This window comes from Syngnathoides biaculeatus, chromosome 1, assembly GCF_019802595.1.
Source record: "Syngnathoides biaculeatus isolate LvHL_M chromosome 1, ASM1980259v1, whole genome shotgun sequence".
In the NCBI taxonomy this organism is placed as follows: domain Eukaryota; kingdom Metazoa; phylum Chordata; class Actinopteri; order Syngnathiformes; family Syngnathidae; genus Syngnathoides; species Syngnathoides biaculeatus.
Window position 1 is genome coordinate 1,528,161 of NC_084640.1, and position 26,702 is coordinate 1,554,862.

A 26,702-nucleotide genomic window follows, 5' to 3' on the forward strand; every position below is an offset into this window, starting at 1 on the left:
AGAGGCTTCAAATAACCCAACAGGCATGTCTTTGGATGGTGGAATCTGAGATTCAAATCAAGAACCTCTCCAGAGTGTGTTAGATACCCTAAAGTGCCCAAAACACTACCTTCCGTATTCGTGCTCACACTCACTTATAAAATGTATAAAGTTACTTTTGTGTGGCCAATGTAGCCAGCAAATTGGGATTCAAAACACTACCTTCCGTATTCGTGCTCACACTCACTTATAAAATGTCTAAAGTTACTTTTGTGTGGCCAATGTAGCCAGCAAATTGGGATTCACTTTTTTTTTTTATTCGTCAATATTCAACGTATTAATTAGAACAAATACTCGACCATCCGTGGGATGTTTTTTTACTAAATGTACAACTGGAACTCTCCATGTAGTGGCGGTAGTGTACCGGAAGTACAGGAAGAACCTCCTGAGCGGTGCTGGTGTCCATTTTATTTACGCCCGATAGCTTGCTACGTTGTTTTTTTTGCTGTGGCCTTTTCCAGCTCCATAAAAGAAGTATAAAACTGGGTAAGCTCGTACAAATTGTTACACATCTGGTCTGAGTTGTTGAAACTGGTACATGTAAATATATTAACGCAACCGACTAAAGCACTTCCGAAGTCTCAGAATACGCAGTATTGACGGACCTCAAGTTGCTTGTTCGTTTTAGCATGACTAGCTAGCGTTGGCTCTTGGAAATATTAACAAACAGTAGTGTGAACCTCCGTTATAAATTCAAGATCAGACGCTGAATATTTGTTTCTGCTGCAACTCAGCGTATGTTATTTTTGCTACAACAGCGAGTTGTTGATTATAGTATCTAAAATATAGGTGTAACTCGTCAGTTAGCCTAGCTTTAAACCTGAGTTCGTCAGCATTGCTGAAATAACATTTTACAGGTTTTTAATTAAACCTTATTTGTGTAGCTTTAGTACGGGCTATTCCAGTGCATTTAAAGACGTCACGGTTGTGTATCTAACGCAGGTGTTCAGACATGAGCAGTTCAGAGGAAGTGTCATGGATCTCTTGGTTCTGTGGATTAAGGGGGAATGAATTTTTCTGTGAGGTACGATTCTTCCACCCAACATATCTGTTAACATTTGCAGTCCACGTTTTCTTTTAAGTTACGAATTGAAATGCAACGGTAAGTGTACTTTAAAGTTCCATTTACAGAACTGGGAGGCAGGTTCATCACTTGCCACCATTGAGATTTCAGGACGAGCAATCAAAAATGCAGCATCCACAAATATAACGATGGTTACTGTTGAGTGAGTAAATGAACAATAGTTGTAAATATTGAATTTTACATTGCTTTTCGAACAAAGTCATCTCCATATCGAGGGCTGTTTTTGATAGTTTAGCTGACCCAAATATTAGAAACCTTACTCTGCAGTGCAGTTGTACAACTGCAGTTCCAATGACAATGATAAGCATCCAGTATATGGATAGTTGGATAAGTCAATAGCATTAAAAGTACCATTCAACGATAGTGTGAATGTCACTGAAGTTAAAATATTTCTTACAGCGCTTTGCTCTAAAAATATTTGTAGGCCTTTCATGAATGTCTAAGTGCTTATTTCTCTTTTCGAAAGATTCCTTCACTGCTATTGACATTCCAATCTCGTGTTACCGATAAAACATTACCTGAGAAAAGTTAAAACTTTTGAAATATACCTGGTGTTAAACCTTAATTGACATCAAACTCAGTCTATATGATATACACTAACATTGGAAATAAAATCATGACATTAATTCTTTGTCTCGCTTAATTTTTGAGCTAATGATCAATGTTCGCATTTGGTTCACAGGTGGATGAGGACTATATCCAGGACAAATTCAATTTGACAGGCCTAAATGAGCAAGTTCCCCACTATCGCCAAGCTCTAGACATGATTCTTGACCTTGAACCAGGTGTGTACTATACATATTCATACACATTATTGTGTGAAATAAACAGAATTCCTTTCACTCCATCCAACTACCGTTTTAGAGATTTTTGACTGATCTCTCAAAACCAAAATACTACTGTGTTGTTCTGTGACAGTATAGGCTGTAGAAATAGATTTTCTTTTACCAGAAAGTTTTTGTCGGCTTTTCCAGTTAGTAATCAGCAGCAGAACGTGGTGTAGTTTCACCAGTAACAACGGTTTGTGACCATTAAGCTGAGAAAAGAAACATGTCGAACAGAACAATGAGTTTGACAGATATTTTTTGCTTTTGTGATACCTCAAGCTTTTCATAAAGAACAAAAACAAGTTTGAGTGTGGCATTGATCACAAAATATTATTTGCAGTTTGGATGCTTTCCCTGTGCTTGCATGGGTTCACTCTGGAATCTTGCCAAAACATGGCTCTTACATGAATTGAAGATTTTAGATAGGCTGTAGGTGTAAGCGTAGGTACAAATGGCCGTTTACATGTACTCCATGATCGACTGGTGACCAGTCCACGGTGTACTGCTCATCTTGCACAAAGTCGGTGGAGATGGCCTCCACCTCAGCTGTGACTTGAGGATAAGTAGCATAGAAAATGGGTGGTTGGGGTTATTGCACTGGCAGTACTGCCAAATCTGTATTCAATGGACTGACTGTTCTGCTATTTATGTATAGTTCGACTTACTGTGTAACCAGCAGAGGAAAAAACAACTCTTTTCGATGAATTTCTTTAATTGAGCAGTGTAGTATGGAAAGATTTTTTTTCTTTTTTTTTTTTTACTCCCTATTTGTCCTCCTGTGTATCTTTTCGAGCCCTTATCATTTCTTCCGTCATGGAATACTGTTAACAGTATAGTACTGTGAGTCTCCTCTTCCAATGCACCTGCAGATGAGGAGCTGGAGGACAATCCCAACCAGAGTGACTTGATCGAGCAGGCGGCCGAGATGCTGTACGGCCTCATCCACGCACGCTACATCCTCACAAATCGAGGAATTGCACAGATGGTAGGTGAAATCCACCACTGCTGCCACACCAATGAGCCCATTTTTCCACTGTGTCCTTCTCAATCTGATGGAGTGTTATTCAATGCATGTGGGATGACGGCAGCAATGGGGACAAAAATGACTGTCAACATTCAAGGTCTGGTTTACATGCTACTTCAACCTGAGCGCTACAACACACCAAGAAGTTTGAAAATTGGATGATTCGTTCTACAGAAATCAAGATTTTTGTGTATGAAAAAAAAAAATGCCCATTCAGGCAACACTTTTATTTAATATAGAAAATCTATCTAAATTATCGTAGAAAATCTGGTCAAAAGGCCCTTCAAATTTGAGTAAATCTTTTCTCAACATATTCCTGATAAAATTCACACATTGATTTGGTTGGGCATTTTGTGTTCAGGTTTAAATTACCGTAATTCCGGGCCTTCAGAGCGCACCTGGTTATATGCCTCACCCAGTACATTTGTAAAGAAAATATCATTTAGTACATACATACACCGCAGCTGTGTAAAACCCACAAGCGCCCACATTGAAACACAAGATATTTACAAAGAAAGATGGCACACAGATAGTTTAATGCTGACGCCGCACTAACAGAGGCAGTTTAAAAAAAAAAAAAAAAGGTGGTACATGGCAGTAACACGCTAGCGCAGCGCGAACAGGGCCGGACCAGTAAAAGTCACATGTATTCCACCGGTCTCACTATTACCTTTTCCGCTAGAGTGCCCCCTTGCGGCCGTTAGAAAAAATGCACAAATTAGCTGCATCACCGCATAAAACGCAGGGTTAAAAGGGTATGAAAATAGTCGCGGCCTATAGGCCGGAAATGACGGTAATTTTTTGTGAGGAGGCTCATTTGAAGGTCATAATGAGCACATGTTAAGTGGAAGAGGACGTACGATTTGACTTATACAGGCGTACTCTTTAATGTTGTAACACTGACTTGTTTCTCTTGAGACTATATTTTGAAGGTCTTGGTCTTGTCTCGGACTTTACTCCCAAAAGTCTTGGTCTCGGTGTTTTCCCTTGAGACCTTTGACCACTGATCTGCTATTCTTGAACTTGAATCCTGTAATGAGAAGTGTTTAGTAAAAGCTATACGTACACTAAATTCTTGTGTTAATATCCCTCATAATAACCGCAGCTTTGACAGTGTTGACTGACGTAAAGAGGAACTGCCTTTTTTTAATCACTTCCGTTTGAAGTGGTCACGCCATTTGTATTTTTTTTTTTATTTGGGGGGTTGGAATTCCACCAAGATTGCAACCACTTGTCACTTTGCTAAGGACAGCTTTGAGAAGACAATATTGAAGAGGAAGTGACAACTATACCAAATTAATTCCAACAGTGGCTTTCATTAGATCTTTGGATACATGTATTGTGCCGTACTTAATGGCAGTAAACTTGCAAGAATTTTTTGCACAATCGTATCCTTACATTCCTTCACAGTAACTGATTTGGTTTTATATTTACTCGTGTTTTAGTTGGAGAAGTATCAGCAGGGCGACTTCGGGTACTGTCCTCGCGTCTATTGTGAGAATCAGACTATGCTTCCCATCGGTGAGTAAACAAAATGTTTGAATGAGCTATAATGAAAAATGAAACATTTCAGATGATTATTGATTGTTGTTATTAAAAGTAAAACATATGGGGGTCCCCAGTGCTAACATACAGTACCGTGAAAAAGTATTAACCCCCTTCCTGATTTTTTTTTTTTGGGGGGGGTATCTATCACAAAATTTTCAAATTCGTCCATCCATCCATCCATTATCTACTGCTTTTCAATATACCAATTTTAATATCATGCAGAGACAACCCACGGAAATACCAAATGATGTTTTCAAATAATTCCATTTATTAAGACAAAAAAAATTCAAGTCTTTCTTTCTTGAAAAGGTAATTGCCCCCTAAACCTAATAGCAGGTTGTGCCACCATTAGCAGCAATAACTGAAATCAAGCGTTTGTGATAATTGGTGATGCCTTTCACATTGCGCCGGAGGAATTTTGTCCCACTCTTCTTTGCAGAATTGTTTCCATTCCGCCATATTGGAAGGTTTTCTAGCATGAACTGCTCATTTAAGGTCACACTACAGGATCTCAATTGAATTTAAATCCAGACTTTGACTTGGCCTCTCCAAAACCTTTATTTTGTTTTCATTTTTGAGCTATTCAGAGGTTGACTTGCTGGTGTGTTTGGGATCATTGTCCTGGAGAATGATCCAAGAGCACTTGAGTTTGAGGGCACGAACTGATGGCCGGATGTTTCCCTTCATTTGTTTGTATTTGGGTGATAATAAAATTGATTTGAAACCATTTTGTGTGATATAAAAACAGAAATCAGGAGGGGGCAAATACTTTTTCAAGGTACTGAAGGTTTTTTTTTAGGTTACAGACTGCAGAATGGACTAGTTTGCGCATGCGCCGTAAGAATATGTTGTAAGACGGCGCAAATGGGAATCCTCAGTTACTTTTACTGTGTTTTAACATTTGATTGTTGTACTTTTAAGACCCAGAAGTGACTAGCTATATATGTACTTTAGTTTTGACATCAGTGTCAATTCTTGAAAGACTACAGCTATTTTTGATTACAAATTTGGATTAACTTTCCACTCTCTAAGACAAAACTCCTGTCATAAACCAAGCTACTCCTGTTTCTTTATACACAAAACCAAAAAAATGGAAAATTGAACAGCCAGTCAGGACTTGTACTTATTGCAGGGTTATCTTGTGAGATGTAGAATGCATCAGGTTCAGTTTCTGGTTTTTGTTGTCTTTGTCCTCCATAGGGTTGTCAGACATCCCAGGAGAGGCCATGGTGAAGCTCTACTGCCCTAAATGCATGGATGTCTACACACCCAAGTCCTCCAGGCACCACCACACAGACGGTGCCTACTTTGGCACTGGCTTCCCGCACATGCTGTTCATGGTTCATCCCGAGAACAGGCCCAAGAGACCTGCCAATCAGTTTGTCCCAAGGTTGGTATATTGACTTTGCCTTAATGCCATTTACCTGCTGTTCTTAAAAAATAACGTAAATAAACTAAATTGCTTAGACCAGGGGTGTTCAATGCATCGAAATGCGAGGCCGTTTTGGTCGATCGTGATTGCATGCCGGGAAAGAAAAAAAAAAAAAGAAGGACGTCAGTTGTAGTCACGCTAGTCAACCTATTTTAAGCCCTCGCTTTTTTTCTTAAAGTAAAGAAATCTTATCAAACATGAGTATGGATGCTGGAGCAAAAAAGACCAAAACGTATCACTTTCATTTGGAATGGGAGGCAGACTTTTTTTTCATGTCGTTTTCGAAGTGCGTTTGCCTCAGTGTAGTGAAATGTGGAGTGGCATTTTCGAACTATTCATGGAAAATACGACACTGACATTCCAAGCGACCTCAGAATGAGAAAAGTGAATGAACTAAAATCCCAATTGGCCGCACAGCACTTTTCACACAACATAATTCGACAGCGAAAGCTGCCATCGAAGCCTCGTTCCGGGTTCGTCACATTACCGTTAATAACAAGAAGTCCTTCCAAGACGGAGAGATGGTAAAAGAGGCATAGCTGTCTCATTGTTTCGAACTTTTAAAAATAAGGCGGGAATATTATCTTCAATAAAAGCTCTACAGCTGTCAAGGAGTACAATTACACGGTGCTGTGAAGCCACGGCTGAGAACTTAACCCAGCAAATGTAGAAAGACATTGGAGATTGTGTTTCTCACTGCAGTTAAACAAATTCACATGTGTGCAATTTCATTCGTTTGGTGTTCAGTGATCATCGTGAACTCAGTTACAACAAATGTTCATAGTTAAGTATGTTGTTGTGCAATATTGGCTAGTGCGGTTATGCAAGGCACACAAACATACATTTACACAAAGAATCCTCAATATACTTTCAAATATATTTTCCATTTTTGTAGTGGGTATATCTTTGTGACCTGATGATTCTATTTCATCATTGGTCATTCTAATAAAAAAAAAAAAAAAAACGGCTGCTTGAAAAGTAGATATTAGGGTAAAAGGTCTCGGCACCTCTGGCTTGGACTAATTTGCACACAAAAAGGTTACCATTTCCACACAGAAGTAAAAGTTCTTGCTAGTTTTTCACTCTAGCGTTTGCACCATTAAATGCCTCTTCTAGGATCAGGAAACTCTGGACTTAGTGCATCTAAGACTACCAGACACCATTTTAAGAAGAAATGGGTACCCGAGAATCCTTTATTCTAGAATAGTACCTGACCGATAGGGATTTTTTTTTTTTCTTATACCTGTTCAGTTATTTTGCTGTATAACAATCTGGAAATTAGTTTTTAAAAATTACAATGGACGAAATCCCATAATGCTCACAACAGCCAATTGCAAATTTGAAATGGGCTTATATCACCTGGTTAATCAATTCGACCGTACAAATGACCTTAAAGCACAATCTGTCCTAAAACTGCTGGTCTTTAGAATTTACAAATTCCTGTTGTCTAAATTTCCCATAAAAACACAGTGACGCGAACCTCAAACCTTAAAGTGCGGATGACATCCCTATAAACATTCTAAAATAGATATTGTAATGAAAAATACATATAACAGTATATTCACTTCAATGTCTATACGGAAAAAAAAAGTGAGCGGAGAGCGCGTCATCCATGCACAAAGTTGCGCAATTGAGTGTCCCTCAACATCCAAGTGGCCGCCATATTAGTCGAGTCATCTGTCCTTGACGTCATCGTCACTTCCGTGCCTGCTACTATGGAAGCCGAACAACAGAGATATTTGGATTTTTCCTTCGCCCCTTCTGACACGGAAGCTCTTTTCGAAAAGGACAACACCACAAAAGTTACCGGGGCAATATTACACTATTGTTTCGAGCCCTCAGGGCAATATTACACTATTGTTTCGAGCCATATTCAGATGATATGCCATCACGGCCAAAACGCGTCCCGTCCGATCCACTTCCGCGGCGGAGATGAGCCATCGCGGCTCATCGCAGCCGGCCAGTGTGGCTTATGACTGAGCCGAGCAGTCCCGCTTTGTGTCACAGTCGAGCCGGCGCGCTTCATGCTCGCACGCGACTGAGTAACGCATTCTCGGCTGGGTTCTTCAGAGCCGCCCCGTCGCAAAGCCCGACGCGCAGCCTTTGCGGAAGATGTGACCGCCGAACGCGGCGCCTCAGCCGGTGTTGCTGAGTTTTGGCCCGCCGTGCTATACATTGTTTACGGTGCTATAAATTGTTTACGGTATTAGACATTGTTGGCTGGGCGACGCGCACATCAACACATTTCATTTGCGGATCTTTTGTTACGTTATGAGAGAAACCGATTACGTGGTCCGCCCCAAACTATTTTTTTTTAGTAGCTGTATACACACCTACCTGTTATTTGGAACCCATGAAGCTCTCGTCCTTTGCACCCGTGTAATCCATTTTTCACAACGAACAGGGTCTCTTTCAAACTTATGAAGTGTAATTCGATTCTCCCGAGTGTTCAAGCAATGTCCAGCAATGCCATCATTTTGGCTAACACGAAGGAACAACGAGCTACCTTCGCGGAGGTAAAACGAATGGAAACAAACGAGTCCACAAGGCGGCGCCACTGTCCTTTGCATCACTTCCTGCTTCTGACAACAAATTCCTGAGAGGATTTTCATGGCGGGAGTTACAAAAAGCTGTATACGTCAAAATCATGTTTTGTGGTGAAAAAACACATGGGACCATAATGGATGTGGGTTATTCATAAAAAATATACCAAAAATCATCCGTTTGACGACACTTGAGCTTTATCAATTTGGTGCCCTGCTACACTTGTGAATTTACTTATGTCATCAACAATATGATTTTGTTGAATATATATGTTTCCATTGAGGAGAGATAGGTCTGTTGTTCCTGGCTGTAAATTAAACCCAGAAGTCGAGTTATGACAGTATTTTGAAATACTAAATTACTTGGGTTAAGGCAGGCTAACATTAGCCTTTGTCCCAATTTTCCCAACACCCAAATGACGTTGTCAGGAGACATCAAACATGAGAATTTCATGGTGAAAGGAGGCGGCGCCCCCCTCTCAAAGAGCAAATACAATGCACTTCACAGTTTGAGGCACCCCATCAATTTCAATTTTAATGCTTTTGGAGCATTTTGTCAGCTTTGTTTGAAGCTTTTGTCTGGAATATTTTGTCATTTGGCAGAAGCAAACAAGTGTGGTCCAATACTTGAGGATGTTTGTCGCCTTCTCTCTCCAGGCTGTACGGGTTCAAGATCCACCCAATGGCCTACCAGCTGCAGCTGCAAGCAGCCTCCAGCTTCAAGAGCCCTGTTAAGGCCATCCGCTAGCAGACTGGTCCAGAGACAAGATGACAAAGATATTTACAACAACGACAAAAAAAGCAGAGGGGGTCACCTGTGTTTTCCAAAAGCCACACAACGGACACCTCCCCTCTCTGGAGACTGTATTATTTTGGGGTTTAGATTAGAGCAAATGAAAGCAACATTAATAATGATGATTCTGAGGGTGAGTGACACAGCCATAAGTCTTCATCACAAATGTATACCCACCCTCTCCTTACATGAATACCACTCACAATATGTTCGGGGTGTTTGGCTTCAGGATGTACTTAAAATGCATTACAACCTACGCAGTTTAACTTGATTTCACCTTTTAAATACACATGACCAATTGTTCAGTGTTTCAGTATTTTTTGTACAACTTTAGTTTTTCTAACAAGGTGCTCAATGGCAAAATTCACAAGGTTATTTTTTTTCCCTTTTCTTTTTTTACCCCAAAGATGTCAACTGCAATCAAGTAAACTATTTAAGCACTATTATTTCATAACATACAACTCAGTGCTTTACATTTATTAAATTCTATGGCTTTCTTTGACTCTGGTCTCATGATGGCAAATTTAACTGCATGATGAGGGTTAGGGTTAGGTTAAATACTGCTTAAATACCAGAAAATGTATTACCTAATTTTTTAATCAATTTTTGATGTTCATATCAACTTTTTTTTGAGTGCAGTACTGAAACATTCAACAACTGGATGTGTATTTATGTATAAATAGGGTCACATTATGTTCACCTGTCAAAAGTTTAAAAGCCGATTATGATCATCTTAAAAAGCTGAACACCCCTAACTTTTTGTGAAGTTATACTTGGTATCCCACACACACCCCTTACCAAACTAAACCGCCTAATTTAGAAAACGCACCAGTTTCAATTTGGTGAAGAGAGTCACTGGAAGTCCGCACCATCTCCTCAGTAAACCCCATAAACATGGCTGCCATAGTACAGTAACTTGATTTATTTTTTTCCGTATTGCTGGTTCAAATATGTGTTTGCTGTATTAGTTTCAAAAATAAGAGTCTGCCTACAGAGATGGGGTGTGTCTGCTGTTAGGGAAGACATAAAACAACTTAAGATACCAGTCCGTAAATGACAATTGTTCTGTAAGACGTCCTTGGTAGTAGTAGGCCAAGTTGTACCAAACCTTCCATGCCTCCATTTATCTACTAATTTGCATTGGTTGACTTGTTGATGATATGACTCCATCATTTACAACACCTTGTGGAAACCAGCTGGAAATGGCCTGCACAAGAACCCTGCTATATATATTTCACACCGGGTCCTGTCTTTTCATTTCATGTGCTAAACAAATAGTGCAGAGTGAATTCAAAATGTATTCTACAAATCGAACAACCCAGGTTATACAAAGTTGTGCGCTAGTTCTTAACTGCTGGTTTCCAGACTTTGTGCTGGTGTAAGGGCCATCTGTGGACGTGAGTTTCTTGTCTAACATACAAAGGTCAAGGTGTTTTTCAACAGTCATCTTCAAAATAGATTTTTTTTCCTCCCAAAAAAAGAATGCTCCTAACGGCACAGCAACACAGCACTGATTTCGCTGCAGCAATTCATTTTTTTGGGAGGTGGGGGGGGGGGTCAGCAACAGCCGAGACCACCAGCTGTCATTGTAGTTTCTTTGTAAAACAATGAGGCAGCTGCTTTTTGTTTCCTTCCCCTCGCCCTTTCTTTTTCCTCATTGTTGGAGTTCCTTAAGTTCACTCCACACACAAGTGAATCTGTATTTATGTGTCCACAGTTTTGTTTTTCTCTGCTACTTGGAAAAGGTCAGCTGGCTTCAGAAATCTTAATAAAAGTTGATTCTTCTTTTCATACTTTTTGCCCTTATCATTGCTAATTGATTATATCGTGTCTTTGTGAGGGTCCACATTTATATACCATAAATTACAAGTTTTTTCTCGGAGTGAATGAGATGGGGTTCCGCTCCAGAGCTGCTTTTGGCTCCAGAGTGTGACAATGTTCTTGTCAGAGTTTCCAGGGGGAATATGACTCAGGAAAAACCTCAAACCACACTTTGGGAACAGCCTGGGTTCCCACTGCTTTTTTCTTTTTTCTACAACAGTTAAGCGTAATCCCCTGCATAATGAAGGTGGAAATTAGTGAAATTGACTGCCCTCCAATCTGCCACATGGAAAAAGGGGTGTGTTTTGATTCCTCCACTGTGGTTATGATGCTTACTGTAGTAATGTACAGTATCTGCCACTCCCATATTGAACGTTTTCATTTTCCACCCTATATCATCAGCCTCATGGAATGTGTCGTCCAAATACTCAAGAATTGTTGTCATAGCAACATATTTTCCCCACGGGTATTTGAACAGTAGCCTAAAAAAACATGTAAAACCTTTATTTGTATGAGACATTTTAACATCATGTGCAAGTATGTGCCAAAAATTTGAATATCAAGGGAAAGTCCACTTATTTCTGTAATGTTATTCATTAAGGGAAATTTATAGGGAGGACGGTGGCTCAGCTGGTAAAGCGTTGGCCTCACAATTTTGAGGACCTGGGTTCAATCGCGAGCCCGCTTGTGTGAAGTTTGGATGTTCTCCCCGTGCCTGCGTGGGTTTTCTCTGGGCACTCCGGTTTCCTCCCACATCCCAAAAATCATGCAAAATTAATTGGACACTCTAAATTGCCCCTGGGTGTGATTGTGAGTGTGAATGGTTGTTCGTCTGTATGTGCCCTGCGAGTGGCTGGCAACCAGGTCAGGGTGTACCCCGCCTCCTGCCCATTGACAGCTGGGATAGGCTCCAGCACTCCCTGCGACCGCCGTGACGATAAGCAGCAAAGAAAATGGATGGATGGAAATTTATATTAGTTCAACACAAATTAGTGCAGAAAGATTTTTTAAAATCCAGTGTTTCACAAAATTTTAACCTTTTTTTTTTTTACCAATAAAAAATTTCTTACAACAGAAATATTGGCTTTCAGTGTATTGAAGGAATATGCCCGCAGTACTTATTTGGGCCTCCTTTTGCATGAATTACAGCATCAAGGCAGCGAAATGGAGGTTATCAGCCTTTGGTACTGCTTTTTGAATTTCTTCATCTTCCTCTTGACAATACTATAACTTTCAACGGGGTTCAAGTCGGGCGCGTTTGGGTACCGTTATTCCATGGCTATTAAGGTAGGTATTGGGATTTTGGGCTTTGTGGGCAGATGCCAAATCCTGCTGGAAAATACACTCATATAGGCAATCATACGGATTAGAAATACAAGATCGTCGGCAGTGTGACGTATGAAGTGCTCTGAGATTTCCAGTTCGACTGCTGCTGTGTCGACTGTGGACTTGATAAAAGATTATGGAGCCACACCAGAAAATTACATGGTGCCCCAAACCAGATTTTTTAATTCTCTTTGCTTGACAAGGCTCTTTTACTGTCAGTTATATACAATAACAATTTTAATAACTTGGTGCATCAAAACTAATTCACACAAAATAGTTAGCCTCTTAAAATAACTTGCACGGTGCTCGTATTGAGAAACAAAATAATGACTGGACAAATATTCATTCATTCATCTTTCATCCTGCTTATCCTCACTGGAGATGCAGGCATGCCGGAGCCCATCCCAGCTGACTCTGGGTGAGAGGCGAACAGATATTTAGTCGGTTAGCAAGTTATTTCCAAAAGATGACTACAAAGAGTTTATGTAACACCAGAGGGGACCAAACCCTGTTCTGTGGTCAGACAGCACAAACACGAATGAATGTCCTTTGGACAAAAAACTTTGAAGGACCCCATTATTATTGTTTCCGCTCGTCAGTCATTGACCAAATGTTTAGTGTTCTTTATAGGGCGTGACACACAAACATCGAAGACAAACATACTCGGGCAAGACGAGGCCTGCTCGTGTGAATTATTACCAAGTCTTCTCCGCTGCTTCAGATTAAATACCAACCAGTCTGGGCCCAAAACTGCTGAACGCAGGTTGTGATTTCAGCAATTCAGTTTCAAAAGCCCCAAAACTAAATAAATAAATAAAATATGAATATTACAAATAGATAGAATAAATAAAACAATCAAATAAAAATACATAAATAATGAAAAAATAAACGAATATAAATATATATTATATTATTATCATATATCATATGTTATATAATACATTCATCCATTTTCTTAGCCACTTATCGTCACAAGGGTTGCAGGGAGTGCTGGAGCCTATCTCAGCTATCAACAGGCAGGAGGCGGGGTACACCCTGAACTGGTTGCCAGCCAATCGCAGGGCACATTGAGACAAACAGCCACGCTCACAATCACACCGAGGGGCAATTTAGAGTGTCATATTAACATTGCATGTTTTTGGGATGTGTGAGGAAACCAGAGTGCCCGGAGAAAACCCACACAGGCACGGGGAGAACATGCAAACTCCACACAGTCTGGGCCGGGATCGAACCCGGGACCTCAGAACTGTGAGGCCAACACTTTACCAGCTGAACCACCGTGCCTCCTATATAGTATATTGTGTAAATAAATAAAACGTAAAATTAAAACATATACAATAACATTGTTGTTATTGATGATGATGGTAGTAAGAGTAAGTCAAAAATGACTCCGGCAGTACTCGCATGAGAAACCACCTCTCCAAGATGGCGGTCTAGAAAGCAGCAGTGTGGTTCTGCAGTCCCATTCAACCACTTTCTCGATCACTGTTTCGTGCACAAACCTGGGGGGCGGGGGGGGGGGGGACTATGAAATGAATAGTAGTGAGATGGCATTTTTAGGTGCTATCACAGCGGCTATAATTTGTTTTCAATTTACCACATAGTTTCTGCTCAGCCAATGTGGTAATTGACGCAGGCAACACATGGCTATTAAATTCCACAAGAAATGAAGATGAAGTGTTAATCCATTCATTATTTCCCCTCCTTCGGAGAGTAAACACATATAGTACAGTACAGTATTTGTTCATCAGGTGCTTATGTAACTGCTTTGGTGAGTTTGGCCCTCCTGTTCAATCACATTAGTCAAATGACATTTGAGCTTCATCGTTATGCGCGTTTCGTTACATTGCTGCTTATGTTTCTGTTCTGGGCAAGTAGCACAAATGCAAGTTTTGGAACAGTTTTATTCAAATGTGCTTTTTCTTTAAAAGTAGACGGGAAAACATCGTCGGGCGGGTAATTTAACTCACTCCAACTATGTAGTGCTTATGGTGCAAACAACGTGACTCACTCCTCTGATTCAGAGCATTACAGCATTTGTTGACTTTTAAAAACAATTTGAATACTGGGCATAATGTTGTAGTGGACTCGAAATTGTGCATACGTAGGTGCGAATGGTTGCTTGTCAAAATGTGCTCCAAAGTGATTATTGGACGGCCTCCAGGTTAACCCTATTTGGACAAGCACTATTAAAAAAAATGGATGGCTTTTTGAGTATATTATCTTTTGCTGCCCCAGATTGCTGTGTGATAACGTTCTCTTGAGTGCTACTGTGAAAGTGTTGACAGCCCCGCTAATTGAATCAGGCCGAGCGAGGACTCCTGCTGTTGTTGTGTCCGCTCATCGCTTTTGCAGGATCTCGGTAACTCGATTGTTTGGGCTAAAAACAGCAGTGACCTCAACCGATGTTGAAAGTTACACAAGATGGCTGCAGGGACTGCCTGAGCCATTTACATGAAGCGCTCTATTCATTGTCATGGTCATTATGAATCAGATTCAACTGTTTTTTTTTTAATGTACATATTTTTATCTCGTTTCCAATCAGATGAAAAGGAGTCTCACTCATTGAAATGAAACAATCTTCAGAAACGCTGTGATGAAAAAGTACTCATATAAAAGATATGTATTTCGTGTCAGGTTGAATAATAGTTCAGGTCAGATTTCACCCGAAAAAAAGTAAAAGGGTGTAAATAGGTTCGCCATGGCAACCGGTCACTTGATGTGACCCTCCCAGCTGATTCACATCTACTGATTGACTCCCTCTTCCTTTTCAGAAAGGTTTTGACGTAACGTATTTTGTACTTGAATATTTTGGAGGAGAAATGTTATTTTTACTCTACTGAACTACACTCTGCTTGCATTTTTATATGCGGGTACTAATAATTCATTGTACAATGAATGTTGGCGTTTCAGAGACTTGTGTCACGTGATCCTGTTTGACGAACTGAGCCAGAACTGAGTCGTTACTGTAAACGTAAACTCAGTCCACTGAATACTCCCAAGTAGCAATTTGTAAAATTTATTGTTACCTTTCCTTGAGTCCAATTTTTCCAAAGTAACAGTAATATACTCTTACTTGGACCTCCTTGTGTGTCATCAAATGACTGCACTAGCTCAACATTTTTGCACGGCTGCAGGTGGAATGGAAAAGTTTGTTTTGGAGTGGGGAGGAGAGAGAAAAAATTGGATAACGGTGACGCCAGGAAGGGAGGGCGTGGAATATTATAAATAAGGCGATGGTGGAACGAGGAAAAAAAAAAACCCAAAACGTTTGTTCCTAACGGTGTGTCTACACGCAGGTCAGGTTGGGCGCTCTTAAACGTCTTGTCTGGCAACATGAACCGAATTATTTTGCAGCTTTTCGCCGTGGGAGTCTGCTTTGCAATCGGTAAGAACAAGATTTTTACTCTATAGTTTGACTGGGAGCGGGGAAAAAACATTTTGTGTCGTCTTTATTAAGATTTTGTCTGCGTGAAGCCTGGTGCGGCAATTTGAGTTTAGACTCGATCGTCACCATCTGCGAGTCGTTATTAGTTTTGCTGTTTTCCCACATTATTCTGCTTATTAGACTATGAATCCATTGATATAAGCGACCTTTAATTTAAAAAAAGACATTAAAATTATCACTGAAACAAATACTGTATTTAATTTTGGAGCGTAATGGATATCGGACGGTGGGTGGGGCCCAAACGCTGACCAAAGGCACACCCGAAAATAAATGCTACTTGTTTACAAAGTGCAACACGCTCAGACTGGGGAGGCTCTGGCAGGAAATTCCTTTTTTTCCAGTTTTTTTTTTTTTTTTTTGGGGGGGGTGGGTTATTGTCTTTTTCCAAATGTAAGGATCACATCACATGCTTATTGGTCACACCATTCAATCGTCATTGAGTGATTAATCAGTTTATCACATGATTCAGTGGTTTTATTTATTATTTTCTAGAAGCTTTTTCCATGAAATTTGATTCTGTGCCATGCACAACAACCACAAGGTATCTTCTCTTTCAACAGAAATTTATACAACCGCTCTGACAACAAACAGTGTGGATAATTTTACATTTATATTAAGAAAAACACCCAACAGTTGCGATATTGTATAACAGATGTTTTATTGCTTTCAAACAATCCTGCAAATGATTCCCATTCCCAGACTTTTGCCATGACGCTTTCACAGATGCGGCTTCATGACTTGCAAGAGTCCGCAAGCCCATTTGATCTTTCTACAAGAATTTCCTAGTTTGGTAACTACACTTCATTGGAAAAATCTTCTATTTGTCATTTTTGTGTGTAGTAGTAGTCAATGACTTGGGCAACACGTTTTATAAACACTCAACAGAACTTCCTTTATTTGGGTCTGGCAATACTGTGAGCTTCCACAACAGACTGATAAAAGTTTTGTTGGTTTTATTGACACTTCATACTTTAACTCAGTTTGTGTAGTAGTTTATTGCACTTTTTGTCTTGCGTCTACTCTGCGTGGTGTCTTGAGTTACGAGTGCCTCGACTTAGTAGGTTTTCAAGTTAACTACCGTTCGGATGATTTTCCGTTTACTTGGGAATGCAGACTTGAGATCTACGTACTGTGATGGCGGCGCTGAATTCCGTTTATTTCACAATAAGCAGCACTTTGGCAAATGGTGATAAATTCTTCCAAAAAAGACACTATTTAAAAGAACCATATAGCTTAAACTTTCAGTCTGCTAACTGAAAACTAATTTTATATAGTTTATAAGTTGCACTGCTGTGGCCTTTTAAGCAATGACTTGATGCAATGGAAAAAAAATGGTGCAACAATATAACTACTCACTCATACATTCTTTATCCGGTGTATAGAACAACTAGTATTGGTGCCGGACTGATGAGCTGAGGGGGGAGTTAGACATCTCAATGAACAGTATAGCCACCTGTACAGGAATAAGTGCTGTTTTTACTCCCTCAAATACACATTTTCATTTTAGGGGGTGAGTTTGATTTACAAGTATGGACATGGAACAAGACACTCCTGTATTTTGGTTTTGCTTGTCAGTTCATGTAGTTCAGTCAAGTCAACAACAACAACAGCAGCAGCAGCAGAGGACGAGTCAGCAGATGTTCGCAGTCGAGCATGTAGCGGGAACCTCTTTCTGCACATGGCAGGGTTTGCACATGCTGGGGCAAGGCAGCAAGGAGCTTTCCCGAGACTCTTTCGAAAGACTAAAATCAAGTCCCAACTTGTCTCATGAGAAATTCCTCAGCTTCTAACATTTGAGTCTCAAATTCCTTCTCCACAGAGGATTTGTAGAGTACACACGACAAGTAACATTTGTTCTCTGACCATTGTGTTCATGGTGACATTGTTCCCTTTTGTCCGCCCCTGGCTTTATTTGGGTTCTGTTTCAGGACACACCCTGCCTGACTCGCAGTGACCCCCACCCACCCCCCATCCTGGCAGCCTTTTGTGCTTTCAGCTGCTTTGTGTAACCTTTAGCTCCAATAACATGGCACACAAATAGCTGTCCGTGACTGAAGGTGACTCACCAATGGAGATGATTACAATCGGGCTGTTGATCTTGTGCGTGACGACTGTGGGAGCGCACAGGGGAAATGGAGTAGTTTTCCCGTCGATGCCCAGTTGATGTAGTTTCTTGTCAACATGTCACAGGCCAGTGAAATATTTCCTGCTGCGTCAGGAAAAAAAAAAAAAGAAAACCCACAATGCCCACTGCAATTTGCCAAGATGTACATTGACAAACTACCGAGTTTTTGAGAGAATGTCCTTTGGGGACATGGAACAAAACGTGGAGCTTTTTTTTTTTTTTTTTTAAAGTTATATAATTTTTTTTACAGATGCAAAAAAACAAACTGCATTGTATTTCTTGACGGTTTCACCGGATTTGCATGGATTTGGAAGCAAACGTTTGCTCGCCAACCAGTATGTGATGAGCTGAACTGAGCAGTAATGTTAGCTCTGACAACACCGTGTCAAGGAAGGAGAAGGCCTACTGGTTATAGTGTTCCAAAATGCATCATTTGCTCATTTTCATTTTAAGGCCATGAGATAGTAGGAAAGCAGTACTGCATTTGTCTAAATCAGGGGTCACCAACGCGGTGCTCGCAGGCGCATGGTTGCTCCCAAGGACCATTCAAGGTCCCTGCGAGGCATGTTCTAAAAACAGCATAGATCACACATTTATATTATTATAATTATTATTATTCTACAGTAATTCCCGGACTACAGAGCGCACCTGGTTATAAGCCTCGGTACACAATTTAATGCTAGCGCGGCACTAGCGTTAGCACGCTGCTGGCGTTAAACTCTGTGCTCCGAGGCTTATAACCAGGTACGCTAACGCTAGTGCCGCACTAACCGTAGCGCCGCATCACCGCATAAGCCGCAGGGTTGAAAGCATGTGAAAAAAGTCGCAGCTTGTAGGCCGGAAATTATGGTAATTGTGCTTTAAATGTTGAGTCTGACTTGCTTAGATTAATTCAATTTAAAAAAAAAAAAAAAAAGACATGTAAAGTATTTATATATTTGTAAAGTATAAGGAGTTTTGTTATTTTGGAAGTGTGCCGCAAACAGGTCATGTAGCCTTTCATATGATTGGTGCTGACAAAGTAGCCGTCAGCCTCAAAAAGGTTGGTGACCCCTGGTCTAAATGAAACTCCTTAACTCACTTTAACATCCAGGTCATATCATTACAATCTTGTGAAAAAACTTGATTTTTGTCATGGTAATTTAAGCCAATCTCCGACACTGGGAAGTTAACCAGCACCTGTATTTACTTGACACTGACTTGTCCTTAAAATTCTTAAACTTGTGTCACGTACATACTTGCAAATATTATTCCTTGGCATCAACAAAAACATGAACAGGTGGGTGTAACTTAATAGTGAAAAGTTTTCATGAGAGTTGAAGGTTGACCCGCCCACCTCATCATAACGCTGTCCCCCCTCTATGGGCCGCAGCCCCCAGGTTGAAAGCCACTAGACCAGGGCTCAGCAACATTTTTGAGGCTGAGGGCTACTTCGTGAGCACCGATTATATGAAGGGCTACGTGACCTGTTTGCCGCAAATTTCCGACTCCGTTCATTACACGTACATAAAATATTTTTGTTTCAATTTATTGTAGTAAATGACTTTACAGGTATTTTAAACTTTTAATTCACGTAAGGAAGTCAGATTGAGAATTTAAAGCACAAATAATAGTAACAATTTGTGACCGATGGTATTTTTAGAACATACCTCGCAGCCGCCTTATATGGTACTCGGGGGCTACCTTTCACCCGCGGGCACCGCGTTGGTGACCCCTGCACTACACTATCTGAACTGAACAGCTGTAATAACTGTGATGGCAAGACAACATGGCGGCCAGGCTGGCACACTAATATTTCATCTTAACTGCCAAAGCAGGCGGCCCCTCATCACTTTTTCAGATGAAAGCAAGCCACCATCTCAAATCTCACGTCTGGAGTCGGACCATCTTGTCTCATGTTGTTTAGCATTGAGATGTTTTGGGATTATCCCGCCACACCCGTGGTTAAATTTTTAACTGCCACATTAAGGCCGTGTAGCACACTCCAAATCCTAATGCAAACAACGCCTCTTTGCAGTTAGACACCCGACTTAACTGTTCATATTTATTTTGGGACTTTTCAGAAACGACGACTCGGGTCTTTATCATTGTACGTGACTTCGTCAGGTGTTTTGTTTCAACTTGGCCTCACCAAAAAAAAAAAAAACATTTTTTAGGAAGTCATTGTGAGTTTACGGTCACCTAGATGCTCATTGTTTGCCATCGTTTCCCGTTTCCCACACTTGACTAAGAAAATACAGAGCAGTGAATTCAATAGAAAGAAAGAAAGAGAATTTGGCTGTTTTTTAAAGTTTAAATGCTGATTGGTAGGTTCTCACACGCGTCTTCTGTCCCGAGAGATCAAGAGAGGCAGGGGCACAATAACAGTAGGCTCCATAAAACTGCAGGCGCTACCATCTGAGGCTTCTTGGGACAGAATTGCCCCACCCCTTGACATCTGAACAGAACGCAAATGTTTTCAAACCCAAATCCCCCGAGGTGTGTCAGTTCACTCGGCCAACAGTAGATGGCAGTATAAACAAGCCTGATGTGAAAAGTTCCATCTCTAAGCTGATACAATAGTTTTTCCAGGAGACGCACAACTAACTTTATTTCATGCAGTAGAGCGCATTTAAGTGCAGGTCATATGTGTTTTAATTTTTAAATGTTGATGATTATGGTGGTGCAGCACTTGGAAGGGAAATATTTTTAGCTGGTACTGTGGTACTAAAATTTTTCGGAACCACCATATTGCGTTATTTTATTGGCCTTTATATGGCCTTTTAAGCAATGACTTGATGCAATGAAAAAAAAAATGGTGCAACAATATAGCTACTCACTCATACATTCTTTATCCGCTGTAAAGAACAACTAGTATTACTGCCGGACTGATGAGCCGAGGGGGGAGTTAGACATCTCAATGAACAGTATACCCACCTGTACAGGAATAAGTGCTGTTTTTACTCCCTCAAATACACATTTTCATTTCAGGGGGTGAGTTTGCTTTACAAGTATGTGAAAAGTTCCATCTCTAAGCTGATGCAATAGTTTTTCCAGGAGATGCATAACTAACTTTATTTCATGCAGTACAGCGCATTTAAGTACAGGTCATATGTGTTTCAATTTTTAAATGTTGATGTTTAAGGTGGTGCAGCACTTGGAAGGGAAGTATTTTGGAACTGTGGTACTAAAATTTTTCAGGACCACCATATTGCGTTATTTTATTTTGTCACAAATTCACCCATTTCTTTTCCTTTGTTGTCAGTCATTTTAACTAATTTGTGTACATTTTGTCCAATTTGTCTTTCAAATGGTAATTTATGTGATGGGGCGCAGCCCATTTCCCCTTAAAAACACACAAAAATTGCTTAAATTAGAACTTTTGTCTGCCTGTCAAGTAGGATGACAACATGGCTCACAATGTTTTTGTAATTTGTTCATGTGACTTATGTGTTATGCTGTTTTTAACCCAAACCCCCCATAAACACAGGACATAGAGGGAACAGTGTTCTACTTTTAACTACTGATGGTTTCCAGGGCAAATAAAAACCACAACAGAGAGACAGAAACATTTTGAAATGTAGCAGTTTGTACCATGTTTCTGTAAACAAATACCATAGATGATTTAGTTTCAAAATCAGTCCTTTTGGTAATGCTTATTAATCTGGTTCCCATGAAGAAAGTGCCCAGTACTTGTGCTTGTAGATAAGTTCTCGAGGAGCAGTGTCACCTCATTATTTACACAAATGTGCCTGCATTTCATTTATTTTGAAATCAGAATTTGGCACCGATTTTCTGCCCTTATTGAAAGATCACATCTAAATCGTAAGAAACATTAACTAGACCAAATTTGATTGGCTTCAGTGGATACAGAGATAACGTGGCAGCTCAAGTCCTGGCCCCCTGGCCCTTGAGTTTGACACCGTTCAACTATGCATCTGGTTTGACAGGAATTCGGCAGCCCCGGTAGGGGAATGTCTGAGCTAAACGCGTTAGCCAGCATTTTAAAGATTCTAAGGTGTGGCAGGTCACATCTGTAATTGTTTTATATGGAAAACTGCATGTCGGCATCACTACCGAAAGCCACTCTGAGTCACTTATTTAGTCTTTTTCTAAACTGCTTGGATTGCAGAAACCTTTGTCACAACAAAGAGCATTCATACAATTACAGTTTTTTTAAATGTGTGCAATACATTGTATTTATTTCAGTGAGTAGACTTGGAAAGCATGTACAACATGGGCAGTACAGGTGTTCATGTGACACTTAGTGCATGACGTCATGATGACGTTCCAGTTCCACACGGTGATTTTGTGCAGTATGTAAACTTTTTACCTTTTCACCTTTCTTTCATGCATATACAAAACGCTATTTTGCACTTTTAGCTTTTAGTTCCCAGGCTTGTCCCTCAGTATTATAAACAAAAGTGTAATTTTGTAAACATGTAATGCCCTCAAAATAAGTTTTAATACCATTACCTTTAGCGACTGTAATTTCCAGCCGACAGAGCGCACCTGATTCTAAGGCTCAACCAGTACAGTTGTAAAGGAAATACCATTTGGTACATACATAAGCCACAATAGCCCACATTGAAACCTACATTGAAAGATGAAATATTTACAAAGAGACTGTACACTGAAACAGTTTTCAAAGTTTTAATCCCTTATCTTGGTTTAACATAGCAACAACATGGTAGCACAAACAGGACTGGTTTAAAAAAAAAAAAAAAAGCCGCAGGAACATTGGAGCACAGCACTAACAGGGCCGGTTAAAAAAAAAAAACATACCTGAATCACTGAGACGCGGCAGTAACATAGAAGCAACACGCTAGCACCGCGCTAACAGGGACTGTTAAAAAAAAAAAAAACAGACACGGCTGTAACACCGTAATTCAGCGGTAAAAGTCACTTCCTCGGCACATATATTCCAACGATCTCACTCTTACCTTTTTCCGCTTGAGTGCTCCCTTGTGCCCGTTAAAAAAAATGCACAAATTAGCCCCATCACCGCATAAGCCGGAGGGTTGAAAGTGTGTGGGGGGGAGTCGCGGCTTATAGGCCAGAAATGACGATACTATAATTGTGTAATATTGGTTTAATGAAACGCAAGCACACACTCCTGCTTTAATTAATAATTCAATTTAATTGTGACTACTCCTTTGTAAAACTGCTTTTGAAATGTACATTTAAAACATCACATTTTCGTATTATAGGGGGGACATTAATTTTCATAATCTTTTAGCTCCCACTGTGTAAAAAAAAAAAAAAAAAAAGTTTTTTGTCAATGTCAAATGTTTTCTTTTAGTTAACCTATAAAATCCCCAGTTTTTGTCTGGAGGTAAAACTGGTGAAATGGTTTATAGTTCTTCGATCAGCCATTTTTGAAGCTGTAGTTGTGGAAAAACATTTTTTTTCCCCTTAACGCACGACTTGGTACTGACATACTTATTTGAATCTTATAAAAAAACGTTATGAAACCTCATAGAGGTGACATTGCAATTATGGTTGCCCTCAAACAGTATAAATATTTAAGTGCAGGATCACATTACACAATAAATTAGTGTACAACCATTTTTTTAAATTAGAAATCACGGATAATGAGAGGTTGATCTCAGTGTATTTATCAGTACCAAGACGTAGCATCTGTGTCGAACAGATTGGCCCATGCTCAACAGTGATAACATAAATTAAATGTAAAGAATTAAACTTATCATGGAACGTCATGAATAAGTCTAATAGAATTTAACCAAGAAGATGGTCACAGCTCCTCATTAAGCTGTAGTACTATTAGTCGTTTTTCTTCTCATGTACGAAAGAATGTATTTTATATTGTATGTCTACTTGCTGCGCTCTCTGTGTGTACAAATATGTATATGTTGCTTAGAGTAGTACTGCAAAGAATTACTGCATTAAAGTAATTGAGTTACTTTTGTAACGTGTGGTAGTCAGTTTTGTAAAAGTATTTTTTGCTGTATGTTAATATGAAAACATCTCCACTGGCCCATAATCATACACAATCTTATCGCATCTTGCCAGTTGACATTTAGTTCTGTTCATTTTTTAATATTTCACGAAATGCCATTCTTATAATGACTTTTTTTTTTTTTTTTTTTTTTTGTTTCATGCTCTCTGTCATTCTCAGGCCAGGCTCTGGAGTGCTACGAATGTAAAATTGGCTTCTGGAACCTGTGCATCACCAAGAAGATTACATGTGAAACAGGACAGGAATGCTTTACCGGCAAAGGCTCTGCAGGTAAGCGCGCACTCCGAGTTGTTGGCAGCATACTCTTCAACAAATTGTTTCTGTATTAAATAAAAGCAGCAGCCACTGTCACGTGCTGGCTTCCGGAATGCGAGTTACTGTAATTCACGACTTTTTGAATAAAACAAGCAATCGTCAAGGATTTGGAGGGAAGTTGTGACAAGAATGAAAACTGTGTTCTGAGGTGCAAAGTGTTGCATTACTATCAGCTAACAAGTATTTGAATATTCCCCATCGGTATGTATGATGTAATCATATATCAGCGCAGATTGTTTGTTGTTGCTTGTGCTGTTATCGGTCCAACACCTTTTCAATTGTAGCGCTAAAAATACACTAGATGCAATGTTTTGTTTTCCTACTGCAATATTTTGACATGCGTTATTGTTGAAGGCAGATTAGAGACAAGTCAAGTCAGTCACTTGAGCAATCTACCCGGCACATCTTTTTCATCTTCATTTATATCAACTACCATATCTTTTTTGTTTTGTTTGCTACCTCGACACCTTCTTTTCAATTAACTTAATCTGAATTCATTGACAAAAAATGTCGTCAAACCTAAAAACAAATAAAATCTTGTCCTTATCAAATCGTTTTTTATAAGCAGAAGTGTCATTGGTGTTTAATCTGGATTTTATCTAGATTTTACAAATTAGACTAATTTAATTTTAGTACAGAAAAATCCAGTTTAATATTTTCTGGGTTGTGTGTGTGTGTGTGTGTGTGTGTGTGTGTGTGAGAGAATAAGATTAGCTGGCGGGTTTGAAGTTGTAAGTTTCTTTCGGCTTGTCCCTTTCGGGGTCGCCACAGTGTGTCATCTCAGATGAACGCACATATATGTTTGGCACAATTTTTACACCGGATGCCCTTCCTGACGCAACCCTTCTCAGGGAGTGGAGGCCCCAGTGGGAAACGAACCCAAACCGCTGGTTTACCAAACCAGTGCTCTAATCACTGCGCTACGGGGCCTGTAATGTCAAGGTTAAATCCAGAAATAAAGAATTACTTGCGGAAGACCACTTTTAGTGTTAAAATACTCATACTGTCAAAATATCCCATTTGAAAATAAATATGTGGTGGGAAGCTGTAATATCAAACTAAACTAATTTTGATTTTGTGATTTTTACTTATTTTGATGTTCAGAGTTTCATTAGAATTCTTTTGAAGCCTATTCAGCTAAAAATACCCAAAAAGGTTCGTATGTATGATGGAAACCTACTCGACATGTCTAGATGAAGACAATTTTTTTTTTCTTTAACTATAAATTAGACTTGATGTCAAGTTGCCAGCAGTATATTGAAACTGGAGTTTCTAGCGCCTGTCTGAACTTTGTCAATATGCGATGCCAGACACGTTTGTCGTTCCCCAAATGGTTGGCGACGCGCAAACAGCACTGACAATGTCGTTGTCGCCCCCCCCCCCCCCCAGCTGGCTTCGTTGACGTCACCATGAAGGGCTGCTTAGCAAAGAACGAGTGCAACTCCTCCAAGGATGTGAATTTCCCCTCCAGCAGCAACACGACCATCTACAAGATGAAGAAGACGTGCTGCAACACACACCTGTGCAACGGCGCGCCAGGAATCTTGGGGGGGTCGCTGGTGCTCGCCAGCGTCGCTGCTCTGTTGACTGCCAACATGCTGGTGTAGCCGGATGTGATGTCACATTTGTCCTTTTCTACAAGGTCCTTCAAGTGAAATAATTTTTTTTTTTTTTGTTGGTTTTGAAATCATTTCAATGGCTCAAGCTGATATTGTGTAGTTTAGATATCTCGATTGCCTCAATCTTCATTTTCTGCCATTCTTTGACAAAGTGTAAATCTGTAACACTGATAAATTAATAAGTTAACCTTTTTTTTGTTATTGACGGGAAAATTGCTCTGCATGTTAATCCTACAGCAGTTGGATGCAAGGTGTTTTTTTTTTTTTGTCTAACAGTAAATCATTGAAAGTTTTATTTTCTCACTTCCAATCATACGATCAATGACACATTATCAATATCAAACAGAACAGAATATGCCATGTCAGGTGTTTTGACTGCATTCCACATCAAACCCGCTCAGACGACTTCCAGTGGACACTGTTGTATTTTTCCGAAGCTGTGCACAATTTTATATGTTTGAAATGGCTCGTTTAAGATTCTATCGTACATATGATGCAATAAAGTCTTGAAATTGGGAAGAAAGTCGTAGTTTCTTTGGTGTGCTGCCGTTTTGCTGACTCCATCCAGGCAGGAAGAACCAGTCTCTCCTGTTTCACATCCTGTTCCAAGTGAATGACAACTATTTCATTTATCTTAAACCACATTTTAAGCGAATCAAATTAGATGCTTTGATTGAGAGCTTTTCCTGCATTCATTTGTACTTGTTCACTGATGTGGTTAAAGCTTTTTTTCCCCTTTTTTAATATGAATAAAAGCATTGTTTCACAGTTGGTTTCCTGTTACCTTTTTTTTTTTTTT

At 39.9% G+C, this 26,702-nt stretch overlaps 2 protein-coding genes across 5 annotated transcripts; both read left to right on the plus strand.

The window, feature by feature from the left end:
- The first annotated feature begins 369 nt into the window (after positions 1–369).
- csnk2b (casein kinase 2, beta polypeptide) lies at positions 370–11,083 on the plus strand. 2 transcript variants are annotated; one of them, XM_061818596.1, is made up of 7 exons: positions 370–525; positions 982–1,063; positions 1,806–1,908; positions 2,820–2,935; positions 4,420–4,495; positions 5,723–5,912; positions 9,155–11,083. In XM_061818596.1, the coding sequence occupies exons 2-7, from the start codon at positions 992–994 to the stop codon at positions 9,243–9,245; spliced, it is 648 nt and encodes a 215-aa protein (XP_061674580.1). In that variant the 5' UTR covers positions 370–525; positions 982–991; the 3' UTR covers positions 9,246–11,083. The 2 variants fall into 2 exon arrangements, with proteins under 2 accessions (XP_061674580.1, XP_061674636.1); XM_061818652.1 differs by lacking the exon at positions 370–525 and adding an exon at positions 662–774.
- A 4,030-nt stretch (positions 11,084–15,113) lies between these two features.
- Positions 15,114–26,658, plus strand: LOC133500485 (sperm acrosome membrane-associated protein 4-like). 3 transcript variants are annotated; one of them, XM_061819332.1, is made up of 4 exons: positions 15,114–15,215; positions 15,737–15,825; positions 24,129–24,239; positions 25,674–26,658. In XM_061819332.1, exons 2-4 carry the CDS (start codon positions 15,774–15,776, stop codon positions 25,889–25,891), a joined length of 381 nt encoding a protein of 126 aa, XP_061675316.1. In that variant the 5' UTR covers positions 15,114–15,215; positions 15,737–15,773; the 3' UTR covers positions 25,892–26,658. The 3 variants fall into 3 exon arrangements, with proteins under 3 accessions (XP_061675316.1, XP_061675405.1, XP_061675232.1); XM_061819421.1 differs by having other exon boundaries at positions 15,208–15,310; XM_061819248.1 differs by lacking the exon at positions 15,114–15,215 and having other exon boundaries at positions 15,347–15,825; positions 25,674–26,656.
- Positions 26,659–26,702: the final 44 nt, after the last annotated feature.

Excerpts from the sequence above, each read along its gene's own strand:
- LOC133500485 (XM_061819332.1), top strand. The coding sequence starts at position 15,774 with ATGAACCGAATTATTTTGCAGCTTTTCGCCGTGGGAGTCTGCTTTGCA. Across the intron at positions 15,826-24,128 it reads GGGAGTCTGCTTTGCAATCG|GCCAGGCTCTGGAGTGCTAC; the intron begins GTAAGAACAAGA and ends TGTCATTCTCAG. Across the intron at positions 24,240-25,673 it reads TACCGGCAAAGGCTCTGCAG|CTGGCTTCGTTGACGTCACC; the intron begins GTAAGCGCGCAC and ends CCCCCCCCCCAG.
- csnk2b (XM_061818596.1), top strand. The coding sequence starts at position 992 with ATGAGCAGTTCAGAGGAAGTGTCATGGATCTCTTGGTTCTGTGGATTA. Across the intron at positions 1,064-1,805 it reads GGAATGAATTTTTCTGTGAG|GTGGATGAGGACTATATCCA; the intron begins GTACGATTCTTC and ends TTTGGTTCACAG. Across the intron at positions 4,496-5,722 it reads TCAGACTATGCTTCCCATCG|GGTTGTCAGACATCCCAGGA; the intron begins GTGAGTAAACAA and ends TGTCCTCCATAG.